Source organism: Gobio gobio, assembly GCF_949357685.1.
Source record: "Gobio gobio genome assembly, chromosome: 25".
Taxonomy (NCBI): domain Eukaryota; kingdom Metazoa; phylum Chordata; class Actinopteri; order Cypriniformes; family Gobionidae; genus Gobio; species Gobio gobio.
In genome coordinates, this window is record NC_137121.1 from 7,851,674 (window position 1) to 7,867,714 (window position 16,041).

The following is a 16,041-nucleotide window of genomic DNA, read 5'->3' on the forward strand; positions in this document are numbered from 1 at the left end:
CTAATGCATGTATTTCTGGTTTTAAAAATGTTATGAAATAAATATTCAAGTTTAATTACCATGCGTTATATTATTATTGAGTGAAAATAAGTCTATTTATACATATTTGTTTAAAGTATAGACTAAATTAAAATAACGTTATTAACCGGTATTTTTTCATATCAAACCGTTTTCGGAACAGTAATGTTTAATGAGGAACGCAAAAACGGAAACGTTAAAATATCGATTCTGCTCGGAGTGAACCGATTGATATTTTTTTCCGTTTTTAAGCCCTGGTCTAAATTCTTACTATTGGTTAATGGTTAAACGGTCAATATGAGCATCCCTAATAGAAACATTTAAAAGCGTACTCGCCACTCAGTATTTTCCCTGGCCACAATTTTGACATCGATACCATGGGGGAAAACTGCCATAGAGATATTTATAATATGATCTCATAATGTGGCAGCAGGATTATTAGGCTGCTGTCACTAAGACCTGACGCACAGATCCATTACACTGTTACACATGTGTTTTCTTTCTCAGCTGTTTACATTCACTTAAAGGGGCACTTCAAGAGGAGGAGGGTTTGTGTGTAACTCGCTGTCGGAGGGAGAGAGAAAGAGACGCTGGTGTTGTGTGTCTATTCTGAGCAAAATGAGTCGTGTCGGTATGTATCGAAAAATTGATATGTTTGTCAACACTACATTGCACTTAGTTTATTATTTCAGATGCCTTTTTAAAAGACTACAATTGAAAAATTTATTATATATAAAATTCAACTGGCCGAAGTGGCTTGTAGGAGTAACTGTTACACGCCACTGCTAAAGTAAACACGCATTTGGTGGGTTGGCGGGTTTTAATGTCAAGCCCTGAAATGCTATTATGGATTTTTTGATATTGGAGCAAACTGGAAAGCTAAATGGGAACGTTTCCGTTCACCTATGATGACTTGTGAGAACCGTGGAAATGAGAAAGTGGTCCATACTCATGCAAATATACATGTAGATGAATTCAACGTACCCATAAATATCCAACACCCCAATAAATGAATGTTGCTTGCCAGGGACCATTAGTGCCTGGTTGATTTTGTGGATGACCCAGTCGAAAAGATGGGCGTAGATGTGTTTGGCCATGGCATCACGAGCGTTGATGGCACGTTCCTTTGGCTGTGGTTTCACCACCGTCTCTGCTGACAAGACTATCCGTCTGTGACATAGCCAGCGGCACATATTCTCCATGTTGACGCCCATCAGGTCACAGAATATGGCCAAGTGAGGGTCTCTGGACTGGAGAGAAAGCAGAAAGAATTACAAAATGGAAACTCTGTGAATTATCGATTGAAAAACAAAACATTAAGATTGTCTTAAACTCTTACACCGATGGATGATCTCTCAGAGCTGTTCGCCTTGATGACGACGTTTCCTAAATGCAGAATTGCAGCGAGCACCTTAAACACATCAGCCTGAAAACTGTCCTTAAGACCTGAAGAGAAACAAGACCAGATGGAAGTTAACTGATGGACAACCATGTTCTAGATGAATATGCTAAAATGAATCTGTTACCCAGTAGACTGAAGGTTCTGAGTGTTTCTGCCATATCAGCGCGGTCGTCCACACCCTCGATCTCTGTCTCACCACCCAAACGGGTGTAATTAAACTTTTCTGCGCCCACTAATCAACAGATGAAGAGCATGCAGGCATTACAGACGGAATTTCCACCCTACATCATTAATATCATTTTACTTATACATTTATAAATTGAAAGCTGTTTATATCTATCTATCTATCTATCTATCTATCTATCTATCTATCTATCTATCTATCTATCTATCTATCTATCTATCTATCTATCTATCTATCTATCTATCTATCTATCTATCTATCTATCATCTATCTATCTATCTATCTATCTTTCTGTCTGTCGGTCTGCCTGTCTTTCTGTCTCTCTGTCTGTCTGTCAATCTATCTATCTTGCTGCCTTTCGGTCTGTCTGTCCGTCCGTCTTTCTGTCTGTCCGTCTATTTGTATGTATGTCTGTACGTCCGTCCGTCTTTCTCTCTGTCCGTCTGTCTGTCCATCCATCTTTCTGTCTGTCAGTCCATTTTTCTGTCTGTCCATCCGTCTTTCTGTCTGTCCGTCTATCTGTCTGTCCGTCCTCTGTCCGTCTGTCTGTCTGTCCATCCGTCTGTCTTTCTTTCTGTCTGTTTGTCTGTCTGCCTGTCTATCTTTCTTTCTGTCTGTCTGTATGTCCGTCTGTCTGTCTGTCCGTCTTCTGTCCATCTGTCTTTCTTTCTGTCTGTCTGTCTGTCTTTCTGTCCGTCCTCTGTCCATTTGTCTTCTGTCTGTCTGTCCATCTGTCTTTATGTCTGTCCGTCTGTCTTTCTTTCTTTCTGTCTGTCTGTCCATTCGTCTTCTGTCCGTCTGTCTTTATGTCTGTCTTTCTTTCTTTCTTTCTATTCGTCTTCTGTCCATCTGTCTGCCCGTCTTCTGTCCATCTGTCTTTCTGTCTTTCTTTCTTTCTTTTCTGTCTGTCTATCTTTCTGTCAGCCTGTATTTCTGTATGTCTGTCTTTCTGTCTGCCTGTCCATCCATCCGTCTGTCTTTCTTTCTTTCTGCCTGTCTGCCTGTATTTCTGTCTGTCTTTCTGTCTGCCTGTCCATCCATCCGTCTGTCTTTCTTTCTTTCTGCCTGTCTTTCTGTCTGCCTGTCCATCTGTCTTTCTGTCTGTCCGTCTGTCTTTCTTTCTTTCTTTTAATGCCAATTTAATCATTTCTCAATCATGATAAGGACTTATTTTGGTATTTTCATATGCATTTTTAAGTATTTTAAGTATTACTACAAAACAGTATTCATTATGCAATCATGCATTATTATGGATCTATCTTTCTTTCTTTCTTTCTTTCTTTCTATCTATCTATCTATCTATCTATCTATCTATCTATCTATCTATCTATCTATCTATCTATCTATCTATCTATCTATCTATCTATCTATCTATCTATCTATCTATCTATCTATCTATCTATCTATCTATCTATCTATCTGCCTGTCTTTCTTTCTGTCTGTCTGCCAGTCTTTCTGTCTCTCTGTCTGTCTGTCCATCTATCTATCTTGCTGCCTTTCTGTCTGTCTGTCTGTCCGTCCGTCTTTCTGTCTGTCCGTCTATATGTCTTTCTGTCTGTCCGTCTTTCTGTCTGTCCGTCTATCTGTCTGTCCAACCTCTGTCCATCTGTCAGTCTTTCTTTCTGTCCGTCTGTCTTTCTTTCAGTCTGTCTGCCTGTCCATCTTCTGTCCATCTATCTTTCTTTCTGTCTGTATGTCCATCTTCTGTCCATCTGTCTTTCTTTCTGTCTGCCTGTCCATCTGTCTTTCTGTCTGCCTGTATTTCTGTCTGTCTGTCTTTCTTTCTATCTGTCCGTCTGTCTTTCTTTCTGTCTGTCTATTTTTCTGTCTGTCTGTCTGTCCGTCTAGCTGTTCCTATTTCTGTGCTTAGTAATAAAATATAACATGTACAGAAACACTCACACAGCCTCAAGCCTCTGAACTCCGGCTGATTTGCACAAGCACACATTTGGTAGAAGATGTGATAATTTCTCTCATTCTCTGACTGCAGGGGCAACAAATGAGACATTATGAGTTTTGCACCTTTATTATTTAGTTCATCTGTTGACAAAAATCTCCTTTCACCTGAAACACAACCCTCGACTTCTCCAGAAGGTACGTCCTCATGTTGGCACCAATGATCTGGTATCTTTTGTCGAAGCTGATCTCAGTGTACTTCCCGAATCGACTGCTGTTGTCATTTCTGGTTGTTTTTGCATTTCCAATGGCCTGCAAACACATCGGATTATTTTGGTATGATGAACCGGCGATCTGATCCGGCTCGTAGAAACATGGCGGTTTGGTTAAAAACACATTTTTACCTCAGTGATGGGGTTGGAGGCCAAAACTTTATCCTCCACCCGAGTTTTGCTGCCAGATTTGCTGACCATAGCGAAGTACCTCATAGCATACCGAGCTGATACGGTCTTTCCAGCCCCGGACTCACCGCTCACAATGATGGACTGATTCTTGTTATTCCTGCAGTTTGAAGAAAAAAATTTGCTCAAAACCTGTACAGTTGGTTATTCAGCAAATATTTGCGTCAATCCAAAACACAAAGTCTTCCTGAATCAACTGAGGTTTAAAAGGGATAGTTGAAGACATGGCGCTTCACCTGGCCATTTGTTTGTAGGCCTCTTCAGCCACAGCGAATATATGAGGGTCCAGGTCGCCCATGTTTTGACCAGAGTACGCATTGATGACTGCATCTCCATAGATGGGAAGCTGCTTGTATGGATTGACTGCCACCAGGATAATTCCTAAGAGGGTAAATATCATAGTGATGTTCTCACATTAAAGAAAGAGGTTCACATCAAGGAAGCCATTCTACAGTCAACCTACCACAATATGTATAGATGATTTTGGACTCTACGAATCGGACTTTGAGGTTGTGTAGCACGGCCGGCTCGTGAAGGTAGCTGAGGGCCGTGAGGTCATTCTCACCCACCAGGATGTCCGGGTTACGGAGGGGTGGCAGCTTCTCACCCCCTTCCAGAGGATACTGCAACTCCTGCAAGAGAGATTCACACGTCAAAAGTCAACGTTTCTATTAGGGTGATTAAACTGATTCATTTATAATAACTTTCATCGTGAACATCAAGAAGAATTTTAACAATGCTTGATAGATCAGAATTTAATGTACTTTCAAATAGGTACATTAAAAATAGAACTAAAAATACCAAGTCAGTATTTACAAATAATTTATGGGGAAAAACAAAATTTAAAAATACTACAGCAAAAGTGGCCAAAAAAGTTTACACTGGCATTTGTAATGGCACCACTTTGATTTTACTTGACATATTTCTTTTATAACTGTATATAATTATAATAATTTTTCTCCATTTTTAGATTTTTTTTGTCTTTACTATTTTCAATCAACATTAATAGTTTAGGTTAATATTTATCTGAATGTATTTTTTAGGTCATTTAACTGGTCATTTAAAGGGATAGTTCACCCCAAAATGAAAATTCTCCCATAATTCACTCACCCTCAAGTCATCCTAAGTGTGTATGACTTTCTTCTTTCAGCCGAACACAATTGGAGTTATTTAAAAAAATATCCTGGATCTTCCAAGCTTTATAATGGCAGTGAATAGAGTCTTTCTTTCTGTCTGTCCGTCCGTCTGTCTGTCTGTCTGTCCATCTGTCCGTCTTTCTGTCCGTCTTTCTGTCCGTCTTCTGTCCATCTGTCTTTCTGTCCGTCTTTCTTTCTGTCTGTCTGTCCGTCCGTTCGTCTTCTGTCCATCTGTCTTTCTTTCTGTCTGTCTTTCTTTCTGTCTGTCTATCTTTCTGTCTGCCTTTCTGTCTGTCCGTCCGTTTTTCTGTCTGTCTTTCTTTCTGTCTGTCTGTCTATCTTTCTGTCTGTCTGCCTGTCTGTCCATCTGTCTTTCCGTCCGTTTTTCTGTCTGTCTTACTTTCTGTCTGTCTGTCTGTCTATCTTTCTGTCTGTCTGTCTGTCTGTCTGTCTGTCTGTCCATCTGTCTGTCTGTCTGTCTTCTGTCCATCAGTCTGTCTGTCTGTCTGTCCGTCAGTCTTTCTTTCTGTCCGTCCGTCTTCTGTCTGTCTGTCTGTCTATCTTTCTGTCTGTCTGCCTGTCCATCTGTCTTTCCGTCCGTTTTTCTGTCTGTCTTTCTTTCTGTCTGTCTGTCTATCTTTCTGTCTGTCTGTCCATCTGTCTGTCTTCTGTCCATCTGTCTTTCCGTCCGTTTTTCTGTCTGTCTGTCTTTCTTTCTGTCTATCTTTCTGTCTGTCCATCTGTCTGTCTGTCCGTCAGTCTTTCTTTCTGTCCATCCGTCTTCTGTCTGTCTGTCTGTCTGTCAGTCCGTCTTCTATCCATCTGTCTTTCTTTCTTTCTGTCTGTCTCTTTCTGTCTGCCTTTCTGTCTGTCCGTCCGTTTTTCTGTCTGTCTTTCTTTCTTTCTGTCTGTCTGCCTGTCTGTCCATCTGTCTTTCCGTCCGTTTTTCTGTCTGTCTTTCTTTCTGTCTGTCTGTCTGTCTGTCTGTCTATCTTTCTGTCTGTCTGTCTGTCTTTCCCTCTGGCTTTCTTTCTGTCTGTCTGTCTATCTTTCTGTCTGTCTGTCTGTCCATCTGGCTTTCCGTCCGTTTTTCTTTCTGTCTGTCTGTCTGTCTATCTTTCTGTCTTTCTGTATTTCTGTCTGTCTGTCTTTCTTTCTGTCTGTCTATATTTTTGTCTTTGAGAATTACCAAAATTGGAGTTATATAAAAAAATATCCTGCCTCTTCCAAGCTTTATAATGGGAGTGAATAGAGTTTTTGAAGCCCAAAAAAGCGCATCCATCCATCATAAAAGATATCCATACGTCTCCAGGGGTTCATAAAGGCCTTCTGAAGTGAAGCCATGCATTTTTGTGAGAAAAACATCATTATTTTGCGGAAGAGTGACCTCTGACCCGACACATGACGTATTGATGAATGTAGAAGCACAGAGGATTGAGCAAAACAAAACACCAGTCATGAATTAGACTCTAAAACGAGAAAAGAGAAATATTTTTAAAAGAGAAATGTGGGAGGAGCTTGAGTTTGTTGCCCAGCTCTATTTGTTTGAACCGCGAGAGGCGTCTACTCTCACCTGAGTATGCGCTACTCCTACATCCTACGCCATGCATCGGGTCAGAGGTCACTCGGAACTAGACTGTACAGCCGTTACCGGAAGCCAGTGATTATAGTTTATAAAGATATAAAAATTTATATTTTTCTTACAAAAATGCATGGCTTCACTGCAGAAGGCCTTTATTAACCCCCTGGAGCCTTTAAAAACTAAAGTACAATTCACTTATAAAGCTTGGAAGAGCCAGGATATTATTTAATATAACGCTGATTGTGTTTGGCATCAAAGGTTCACTATGTAACTTTTCCGTCCGCTAGAGGTCGCCTGTTCAAAACAAAGGCGTTGTTTGATGACGCCAAGTTTGAGCGCAGAATCTTGGGCCATGTGGTCTTCACCTCACAGCCGGTGGAAAAGAATCGGGATAGGACTCGGGCAGAAATCATGTTCATGGATGAGATTATTAACGTTACTGTAGTCTGAAGCAGAGCAGGAGCGAGTGTTGTGTAGCTGAGGAACCGCTGGAGCGATTGTTAATAAGATGAACAACACACGCCTCACGAGCAGCGGGACTTTTATTATGCCACAGTCATTTCAGCTTTTCCGGTCATGAGTATGAGGTAACGCAGCTCTGTTTATCATATTTGACTCATCTGAGTGTGTTGAAAATAATGTTATGACGTTACTCTGTGTGTTCTCTGGGCGGCTGCTATGACACTTGTTCACACTGCAGTGAGAGTAAAGCGTTTCTGCAAAATAAAACCAGAAACCGAGGGTAACACAAATATGACACAATCGACAGGCGACTCCCTCCTTGGTTAACATAGCAATTTTCTAATTACAAATAGTTGGAAACATTTGGGATATTGTAAGTACTCAACTGAACAAAATATATAACACTGGCCTAGTGGTTTTTGGATATTTTACTGAAAATGTTTTACATAGTGCACCTTTAAAGAAGAAGTCATATATACATAGGATGGCCTGAGGGCGAGTAACTAACCCTGTAACCATATATATATTATTTTTGGGGAATTTCCATAGAACCACATGGAAAAACCTGAAGCAACATTGTTTCTTCCTGATAAGGTTCTTTAACTTTTTTTAAGAACCAATTTAGAACCGTAGTGCAGCGAATTATGTGTCGAAAACGCTCATTTATTAAATTATGAAAGGAATATTCTAAACAGCTCCTCAGTTTTCAGATGTAAAGCTTTAATACAGTTGTTGTCCTACCGTCCCATCCTCCAGCTGTACTTCAAGCTCAGTGTCTCCAGGCTTGAAATCTGCCAGAATCTCCGCAGATTTCCAAACATGTTCGGAGTCAGGGATCCACACCCTGTTATACTAAAACAGACAGAAAACTCACATGAGCTCTTATATTGTTGTGCTTGCACTGCGCTTTTAACAATAACAAAGCTTCTGACCATATGTCACACCTTTTTAAGTTTGACTCAACAATTTCGTAAATAACGTCTTTGACAAGATCATTTTCTTCTCTAATGCATCCATGCAAGACTAAAATATCATGTAAAGCAACTTTCTAAACACTTTGGAAAAGTGATTTGTTCCTCATACCTTTGTATACAACTCCGACAGAGCCATGGCAACAGGAGTCGCTTCCGATTTATTTCACATTGAACCGCTTTCTCATGATACTTACACGCGAAACTAATATTCATACGCCTAACTTTTTAGTCATGACACCTGCTTAAAGTCTGGAAATGACGGCGGGAACTTCCTCGCTCACCTGCGATCGCCGGCGAAACTACAAGTCCTACTATGGCGAAGGATCGGGCTGCTTAATATTCATGAGATTCACGGAGCAGTTATAAATATTCATTAACACGCGGTGTATTCTACAAATTATTATACTCTGAGCATTTCAACCTACTAAAATTTTAAATATTATGTTTATAAGTTTAGTAATAGTCTTACTTTTCTAAATAAACTCAAAGTGATAATACGTCTCCTACACCCTAAAGTAGTTCATTGCACTTTGGATTTAATAACTGATTAACAAAGTAGAGTTAAAACTCAATAAAATTAAGTACAAATGACAGAAATTATTATGACAAGGAAGAGGTATGGAAAGAGAAAATAGTATGAAAATACATTCAACATTTCTAAAAAATAAAAAAGGGGGGAAAAGAAATACGAATGTTTTTAAATCACAAGTGCCTTAATATGTAGTATAGCCTGTAATATTAATGGCATTTATAAAAATAAAATAATAATAATATATTTTTTTTTCTAACTTATAAGGTCTGTGAGATAATCCTTCGCCATAGTGCGGTTCGTTTTCGCGAACTTTGCTTCCCACCGGGCGCGAGCGAGTCTCGTGACGCTTTGCTTACCGTAGGGGTGTGTTCATTTGTACAAGGATTTGACACCAAAAGGAACAGGATACTCTTACTCATTCAGTGACTGCACAAGTATGCAGACATATGATCCTCAGGTTGTCAGACACGAAGACAAGTTTTCTCTTGGTTTAGTGCAGACAGATTTGAGGACAAGTCTATACTCCTTGCTTTTAAATTATTCCACCCGAATCCAATCAAATTCATATGGGATTAATAATGTGACAATATATAGAAGGTCTTTGTAATTAGTTTAGCATGTATTGCAGGTAAAATGCAATGCTGTCAAATATGAAAAGTGAAACCTGTTGCATTACAGAGGATGTTAGATCATCAAGATCAGAATGAGGAAGATCAGGTAATACCAGTTCGTCTTATCCGTAGTGCTAGAAAATACTTATGACAAAAAAAACTTGCCAATTAAAAAAAAAATAGCGTAAATAATTGAAGCATAGGCTAAGGCTTGAATCCTGTGCAAATCTGTGAAAAAAAACAATAACAATGCAGGAGCCTATGCAAATAGTTACCATTCCTAAGATTCAAAACTGTCTGCAGACAGAGTCTGGATAACCTAAGTGGCTCAAACGGAGATAATTCGAAAATGAGAAAAAATAATACATTTATTTGTAGTCTAGGGGATGTATAATTTGAAAGATATTAAGTTACATATTTTGATGATTAGTAGGCTACGACAAACATCAAGAAGCAGTTTTGCAGGATTTCTAATCAGGCATCCAACAGAATACCCACACATCCAATGGAAGGGGTCCTCACCTGCTCCAATCATAGGCTCCAATGGCTACCTCCAAAACTTCACTTCTCAGTCAGTGGCTGAATTTGCACATTGTACTACCATACTATTTCTGCCAAATAAAGATATTCAACTAATTACTTTATTGTCATATTTTTTGTAGCCTGTGTTCAAATTTCCAAGGTTCAGCATTCTCCACTAAAACTGATAGGGCAAACCAAAACATAAGTCGTAGAGACTTGAATCTTTGAGGGATGGTAGTACCCAGCCCGTCTACAACGTCACCAAGACTCGCCCCGATCGTCCTGGCACTACAGTGATCAAGTGTCTAAAGCTGCGTTCACACCAAACGCCAATATAGAGCGTCAAAATCGCGTCTACCGCGTCTAGTTCGACACTTGAACATTTTGAATCCATTCGCGCGTCCGCGGCGAATTGGACATGCGTAGAAATCAAGCGTTTAAAGCGAAATAGACGCGCGTTCAAGGCGCTCCAGGAGAAATGTCATAAAACATAAAACTCTGCCTCTTTTCATTTTCATTAAAAATATATATTAAGCATTAATAGCCACACAAATGTGGTCCAGGCAACTCCTACATTATCTTCACTGCTTGTGTATTTAAATATCCATAAAAAATAAAGTTATGAAACTTCTCTTTGCCTAAGTCAAAACGATTTGGCAGATAACAAATTATAGATTCATGACACCAAAGATCGCCCGTTAGATCCACACAAGACGAACCACTACAGGACATCAGAGCCAGCGGCAAACGTCAGAAGGACTGGCCGAGGAAAGGCTGCTCTCGCCGGGGTTAATGAGCGCTGAGCGCCGCTGATCGCCTGGATCTCACAACTCCAAAAACACAAGACTATTTTTTTTTAAATAGGCGCTCTCTTTATAAATAAACCACATATTTGAGCTTTAAACAACAACATTCTCACCTGAAAAAGTCTTAAAACTACATTTTGTGACATAATTGTAGTATTTTTAAATTATGCAGGGTTTCTCATCACGTCACTTTACCATGTGACCGCAGCGAGCAGGCTCCTGATTGGTTAACGCAGCGCGAATTCACGCCAAAGTTCCAATTTTTCTACTCGGGCGCCAGACGCGAATTCGCTTCAAACGTGTGAATGCACAAAAGCACCACTCGCGTGTATCGCACAAGACGCGTCCAATTTGCGTCATTCGCGCGAACTGGACGCGCGAATGAAGCGGATTCGCGTCCTTCATGCTGCGTGAAACGCGCCTTTCGCGCCGCGGGACCTCCAGATGTGCGTCAACCATTGACTTAACATTGAAATCACTCGTCACGGACACTACGTCCATATTTCTATGCTTGTGCTTCATGCACAAACGCTGTCTGCAGAGTCATTTTCTAATAAGGCAGCGAGGCAACGAGTCAGCTGCCTAGGTTTTCGGACGCAGCCATTGTGTTCTCCTTCAATCATGTTTTGCCATGTTTTGTGTTTGTGCTATCAGTGACACCTTGTGCTTCATGTGCTTTCCTTTCCCGTTTATCCAGTTGTTGGATTTTGTCATTGTTCCTGTGCATTTTGAGCACTTTTTGTGCAAAATTATATTTATTTTTTCCATCAAAAGTGTGCATTCACTTTAATTAAACTGCTCCCTGTGTGAATGGACTCATTTGTTAACATGCATGGCAGAAAAAATACACGCTGTGACTGTGGAGCGGGAGATTGAGCAGATCGCCCAACGCGTCCGTGGAGCGGGACATGCGCCGTTCACGATTGCTTTTGAAAGTTTGACATTGTGTGTTATTCTGACTCTGAGTATTGTTGAGAGTTGTATGATACATAGCTTGTGATGTTCCCCATTTGTACAGTTGCTTTTGGTTAAAGCGTCTGATTAATGACTAAATGTATTTTATTTCAGATTTTGTTTGTACTGGCTGGATGGACAACCAGAATAAAACAAATGGAGCTCTGACACCAAGTTGGCCGAGACAAGGAGCTCTGATCCCTGGACAGCTGTGGCAGGAACCTCTGAGACATGACAGGAAACCCTGGGTTCAAGCTGGCATTACAGGGAGCCTGGAAACCAGGGCATCTCATACCCCTTTTCCACCAGAATGAACCGGGTGCTAGTTCAGAGCCAGTCCTAGTCCCAGTTCATAGTTTGTTCGACTGAGGAGCCTTCTAAGAACGGTTTGCTTTTCCACATGCTGAGAGCCACAACAGAGCCATGTCTTACGTCACTGTATCCGTCTCATCTCTCTCAGCAACGCTAGCGAGGCAGCGGCAGTGTTGCCAAGTCTGTGTTTTTTTCCGCGGAATTGGGCTACTTCATCACTGTTGCCCCGGGCTGTTTTTCATGTCCGTGGGTTGAAGCGACCCCAATTATGTGATATTTAGCCCCGGGAATGCAAATTTTAGTAGGCAACCATGCCAAAAAACCCCACATATTTTACCCCCAAATGTGATTTTTACCAGGAAAGCCCCCCTGAAACGCGATTGGGCTTGTTTTGAGTAGCAATTGGGTGGGTTTTGTTGTGAAAACCTGGCAACCCTGGGGAGCGGGAAACACAAACACAACAGGCTTGTTCGAGATGCATCGGCGCTGCGCACACCGATCCACGTATGATATAATAAAAAAAAAACGCATGAGTGAGTCAAAAGCATAAGGAGTCATATGCTCTCGCTGGACTCGTTATCAAACGGCGATCGGTCTGCACAGCACCGCTGCGAACAAGCCTTCCATCAACAAAGCAAACGTTGCGTTACAAGGGATTCACATGGCTTTACGATCCTACATCGGCATCAAAACACAACGAAATCACAGGGAATCCAACGCATTCATGCAGTTCGCCATAATTTGTATAGACGGAGATTACAAACGAGCAGCAGCTGTTAGCTCCATTAGCTGCTATTTCAACAATGGCGGAGCTCAAGTTTGTGTTCGTCTTGTTGACCCCGCCCCCAGCGCCTGACGTAATCGGTTCTTACTTCTAGCCCTGTTCTAGTTCCTGTTCAATGTTTTGGTGCTACTTAAGAACCACTTTTCCTGGCTCGGAGCTGGGGCTTTGGGTGTGGAAACACAAAGAACCGATTTGAAACTAGGCTCTGGCTCCGAACTAGCTCTAGCACTGCTTTGGTGGAAAAGGGGTATCAGGCGTTCTGATTTTTTTAGCCGGTCTTAGGTTCACTACCTTAAACCAGTTGTGGGACATGATTATCCCCAGATCAAGTCGACGGCTTGGCTTGTCCTGCAGGAGAGCCCCGAGCAGATCACAGCAGTCTGTGCAGGAAGACGGGAGGGACGTCTGATTGTTACAACCCAAATCAGAAAAAGTTGGGACAGTATGGAAAACGCAAATAATAAAAAAAAGAAGTGATTTCTAAATTTACTTTGACTTGTATTTCATTGCAGACAATATGAACACAAAATATTTCATGTTTTGTCTGGTCAACTTCATGTCATTTGTAAATATGCATCCTTTCCTGTCATTCAGACCTGCAACACATTTCAAAAAAAGTTGGGACAGGAGCAATTTAGGGCTAGTAATGAGGTAAAATGGTTAAATAATGATGTGATTTGAAACAGGTGATGTCAACAGGTGATTGTAATTATGATTTGGTACAAAAGCAGCATCCAAGAAAGGTCTAATCCTTTAGGAGCAAAGATGGGCCGAAGATCGCCAGTTTGCCAACAAATACGTGAGAAAATTATTGAAATGTTTAAAAACAATGTTCCTCAAAGAAAGATAGGAAGAGATTTGGATATTTCACATTCAACAGTGCATAAAATAATTAAAAGATTCAAGGAATCTGGAGGAATTTCAGTGCGTAAAGGACAAGGGCGCAAGCCTAAGCTGAACAACCGTGATCTCCGATCCCTCAGGCGGCACTGCATCAAGAATCGTCATTCATCTATAAACGATATCACCACATGGGCTCAGGACTACTTTGGCAAACCTTTGTCAAGTATCCACAATACGTAGTTACATCCACAAATGCCAGTTAAAACTGTACTGTGCCAAAAGGAAGCCCTATGTTAACAGTGTCCAGAAGCGCCTTCGACTTCTCTGGGCTCGGAGGCATCTGGGATGGACCATCACACAGTGGAAATGTGTACTGTGGTCAGATGAATCAGTATTTGAGGTATTTTTTGGGAGGAATGGATGCCGTGTGCTCCGGACCAAAGAAGAAAAGGATCATCCAGACTGTTACCAGCAACAAGTCCAAAAGCCAGGGTCTGTCATGGTATGGGGTTGTGTCAGTGCCCTTGGCAAAGGTAACTTGCACTTCTGTGAAGGCACCATTAATGCTGAAAAGTACATAGAGATTTTGGAGCATAATATGCTGCCTTCAAGAAGACATCTTTTCCAGGGACGTCCATGCATATTTCAACAAGACAATGCAAAACCACATTCTGCACACATTACAAAGTCCCGGCTGCGGAGGAAGAGGGTACGGGTACTTGACTGGCCTGCCTGCAGTCCCGACCTGTCTCCAATAGAGAATGTGTGGCGCATTTTGAAGCGCAAAATGCGACAACGAAGACCCCGTACTGTTGCCCACCTTAAGACTTGTTTGCAGGAAGAATGGGACAAAATTACACCTTTTGTCCCAACTTTTTCTGATTTGGGGTTGTACTTTAAACTTTACATCTGCTCTATTTGATCATGTTAAAGGGTTAGTTCACCCAAAAATTTAAATTCTGTCATTAATTACTCACCCTCATGTCGTTCGACACCCGTAAGACCTCCGTTCATCTTCGGAACACAAATGAAGATATTTTTGTTGAAAGCTGATGGCTGAGAAAGGCTTCAGATAGGCCTCCATTGGCATTCAGTACATTTACACTCCCAAGACCCATAAAAGGCACTTAAAACGTCGTTACAAAGTCCATCTCACCACAGTGGCTCTACACTAATTTTACGATGCGACGACATTAGTTTTTGTGCGCAAAAAAAATCAAAATAACACCTTTATCCAACTTGTTATTGCCTTCCGTGTGTGCCTCCACGACGCATGCGCGAGAATATGACGCAGATCCGGCGCTTGGACACATGACCCAGAAGCGATTTGTTTACAAGCAGAGGAAGACGCGCGTATCTAAGCTGTTGAATTCTACATTGATCGTGCTTTAGGTCTCGGTGTAGTTCTCAAAATGGGGTTAAAGTGTGCATTTCATGGATTCCCGAACGCTGGCACTACGTCATATTCACGCGCATGCGTCATGGAGGCACACACGGAAGACAATAACAAGCTGGATAAAGGCGTTATTTTGATTTTTTTTTGCGCACAAAAACTATTGTCGTCGCATCGTAAAATTATTGTAGAGCCACTCTGGTGAGATCGACTTTGTAACGACGTTTTTAGTGCCTTTTATGGGTCTTGGGAGTGTAAATGTACTGAATGCCAACGGAGGCCTATCTGAAGCCTTTCTCAGCCATCAGCTTTCAACTAAAATATCTTCATTTGTGTTCCGAATATGAACGGAGGTCTTACGGGTGTCGAACGACATGAGGGTGAGTAATTAATGATAGAATTTTCATTTTTGGGTGAACTAACCCTTTAAGGTGTTTTGTATGATTGTGAATTATTAATTCTAGACCTCACCGGTTGATGATCAGGTCACGGTCACTAGGGAAATGTCCGCAGAGCATCACGAACATCAGGATCCCTAGTGACCATGCCGTCGCCTGTCTGCCGTCCTACTGCCCCTGGGCGTGGTACTCTGGAGGCGAGTACTTTGCTGTGCCTGAGGAAAGAGATTTTGTTTGAGTAAGTTTGCATTAACGCATAACTCATCACTGGAGTTGAAGTGCCAATACAATACAGACGATACATACCAGAGAATGACCTGTACGGAGATGTCCTCAGAATGTCCCCACACCCGAAGTCTATCAGCTTGACTTCTGATGTCTCGCTGTTTATCAGCAGGTTTCCCAGCTTTATGTCACGGTGGAAGACTTCTCGAAGGCAGCACACGCGACCTGCCTCATGACGTGACGTGCCTTCTCTTCTTTGAGTCTTCCACCGTGACGCCTCAGGAACTGCGCCAGATTCTCACATGGAGAGGGACATTCGAGGATCATCACGAAGTGGTCAGGGTGGTCCTGCCAGTCCAGCAGCCTGACGGCCTCTGGCTAGATGGAGGTGGTTTATTACATGTGTTCATTTGAGATGTTTTATAGTGTTTATGTAGTGTAACATACTTACAACAAATAAACATTTCATGTCCTGGGTCTTCGTGACATATTTCAAAGCCACCTAATGAAAAAAAAAAAGAAAACATACACTAACGATGAGGCAGG

At 41.5% G+C, this 16,041-nt stretch overlaps 1 protein-coding gene across 1 annotated transcript in view; it reads right to left on the bottom strand.

Annotated features, from left to right (window-relative positions):
* The window catches only part of myo5c (myosin VC), a gene marked incomplete at its 5' end in the record, with an annotated part of 38,496 nt that extends 30,245 nt beyond the window's left edge, over nt 1-8,251 (bottom strand). Inside the window, 10 exons of the mRNA XM_079809095.1 lie at nt 1,003-1,268; nt 1,358-1,464; nt 1,545-1,652; nt 3,507-3,588; nt 3,669-3,812; nt 3,905-4,061; nt 4,198-4,342; nt 4,425-4,593; nt 7,883-7,993; nt 8,225-8,251. Of these exons, the coding sequence (XP_079665221.1) occupies nt 1,003-1,268; nt 1,358-1,464; nt 1,545-1,652; nt 3,507-3,588; nt 3,669-3,812; nt 3,905-4,061; nt 4,198-4,342; nt 4,425-4,593; nt 7,883-7,993; nt 8,225-8,251 (1,316 nt within the window). The remainder of the gene's footprint in view (nt 1-1,002; nt 1,269-1,357; nt 1,465-1,544; nt 1,653-3,506; nt 3,589-3,668; nt 3,813-3,904; nt 4,062-4,197; nt 4,343-4,424; nt 4,594-7,882; nt 7,994-8,224) is intronic.
* Nucleotides 8,252-16,041: the final 7,790 nt, after the last annotated feature.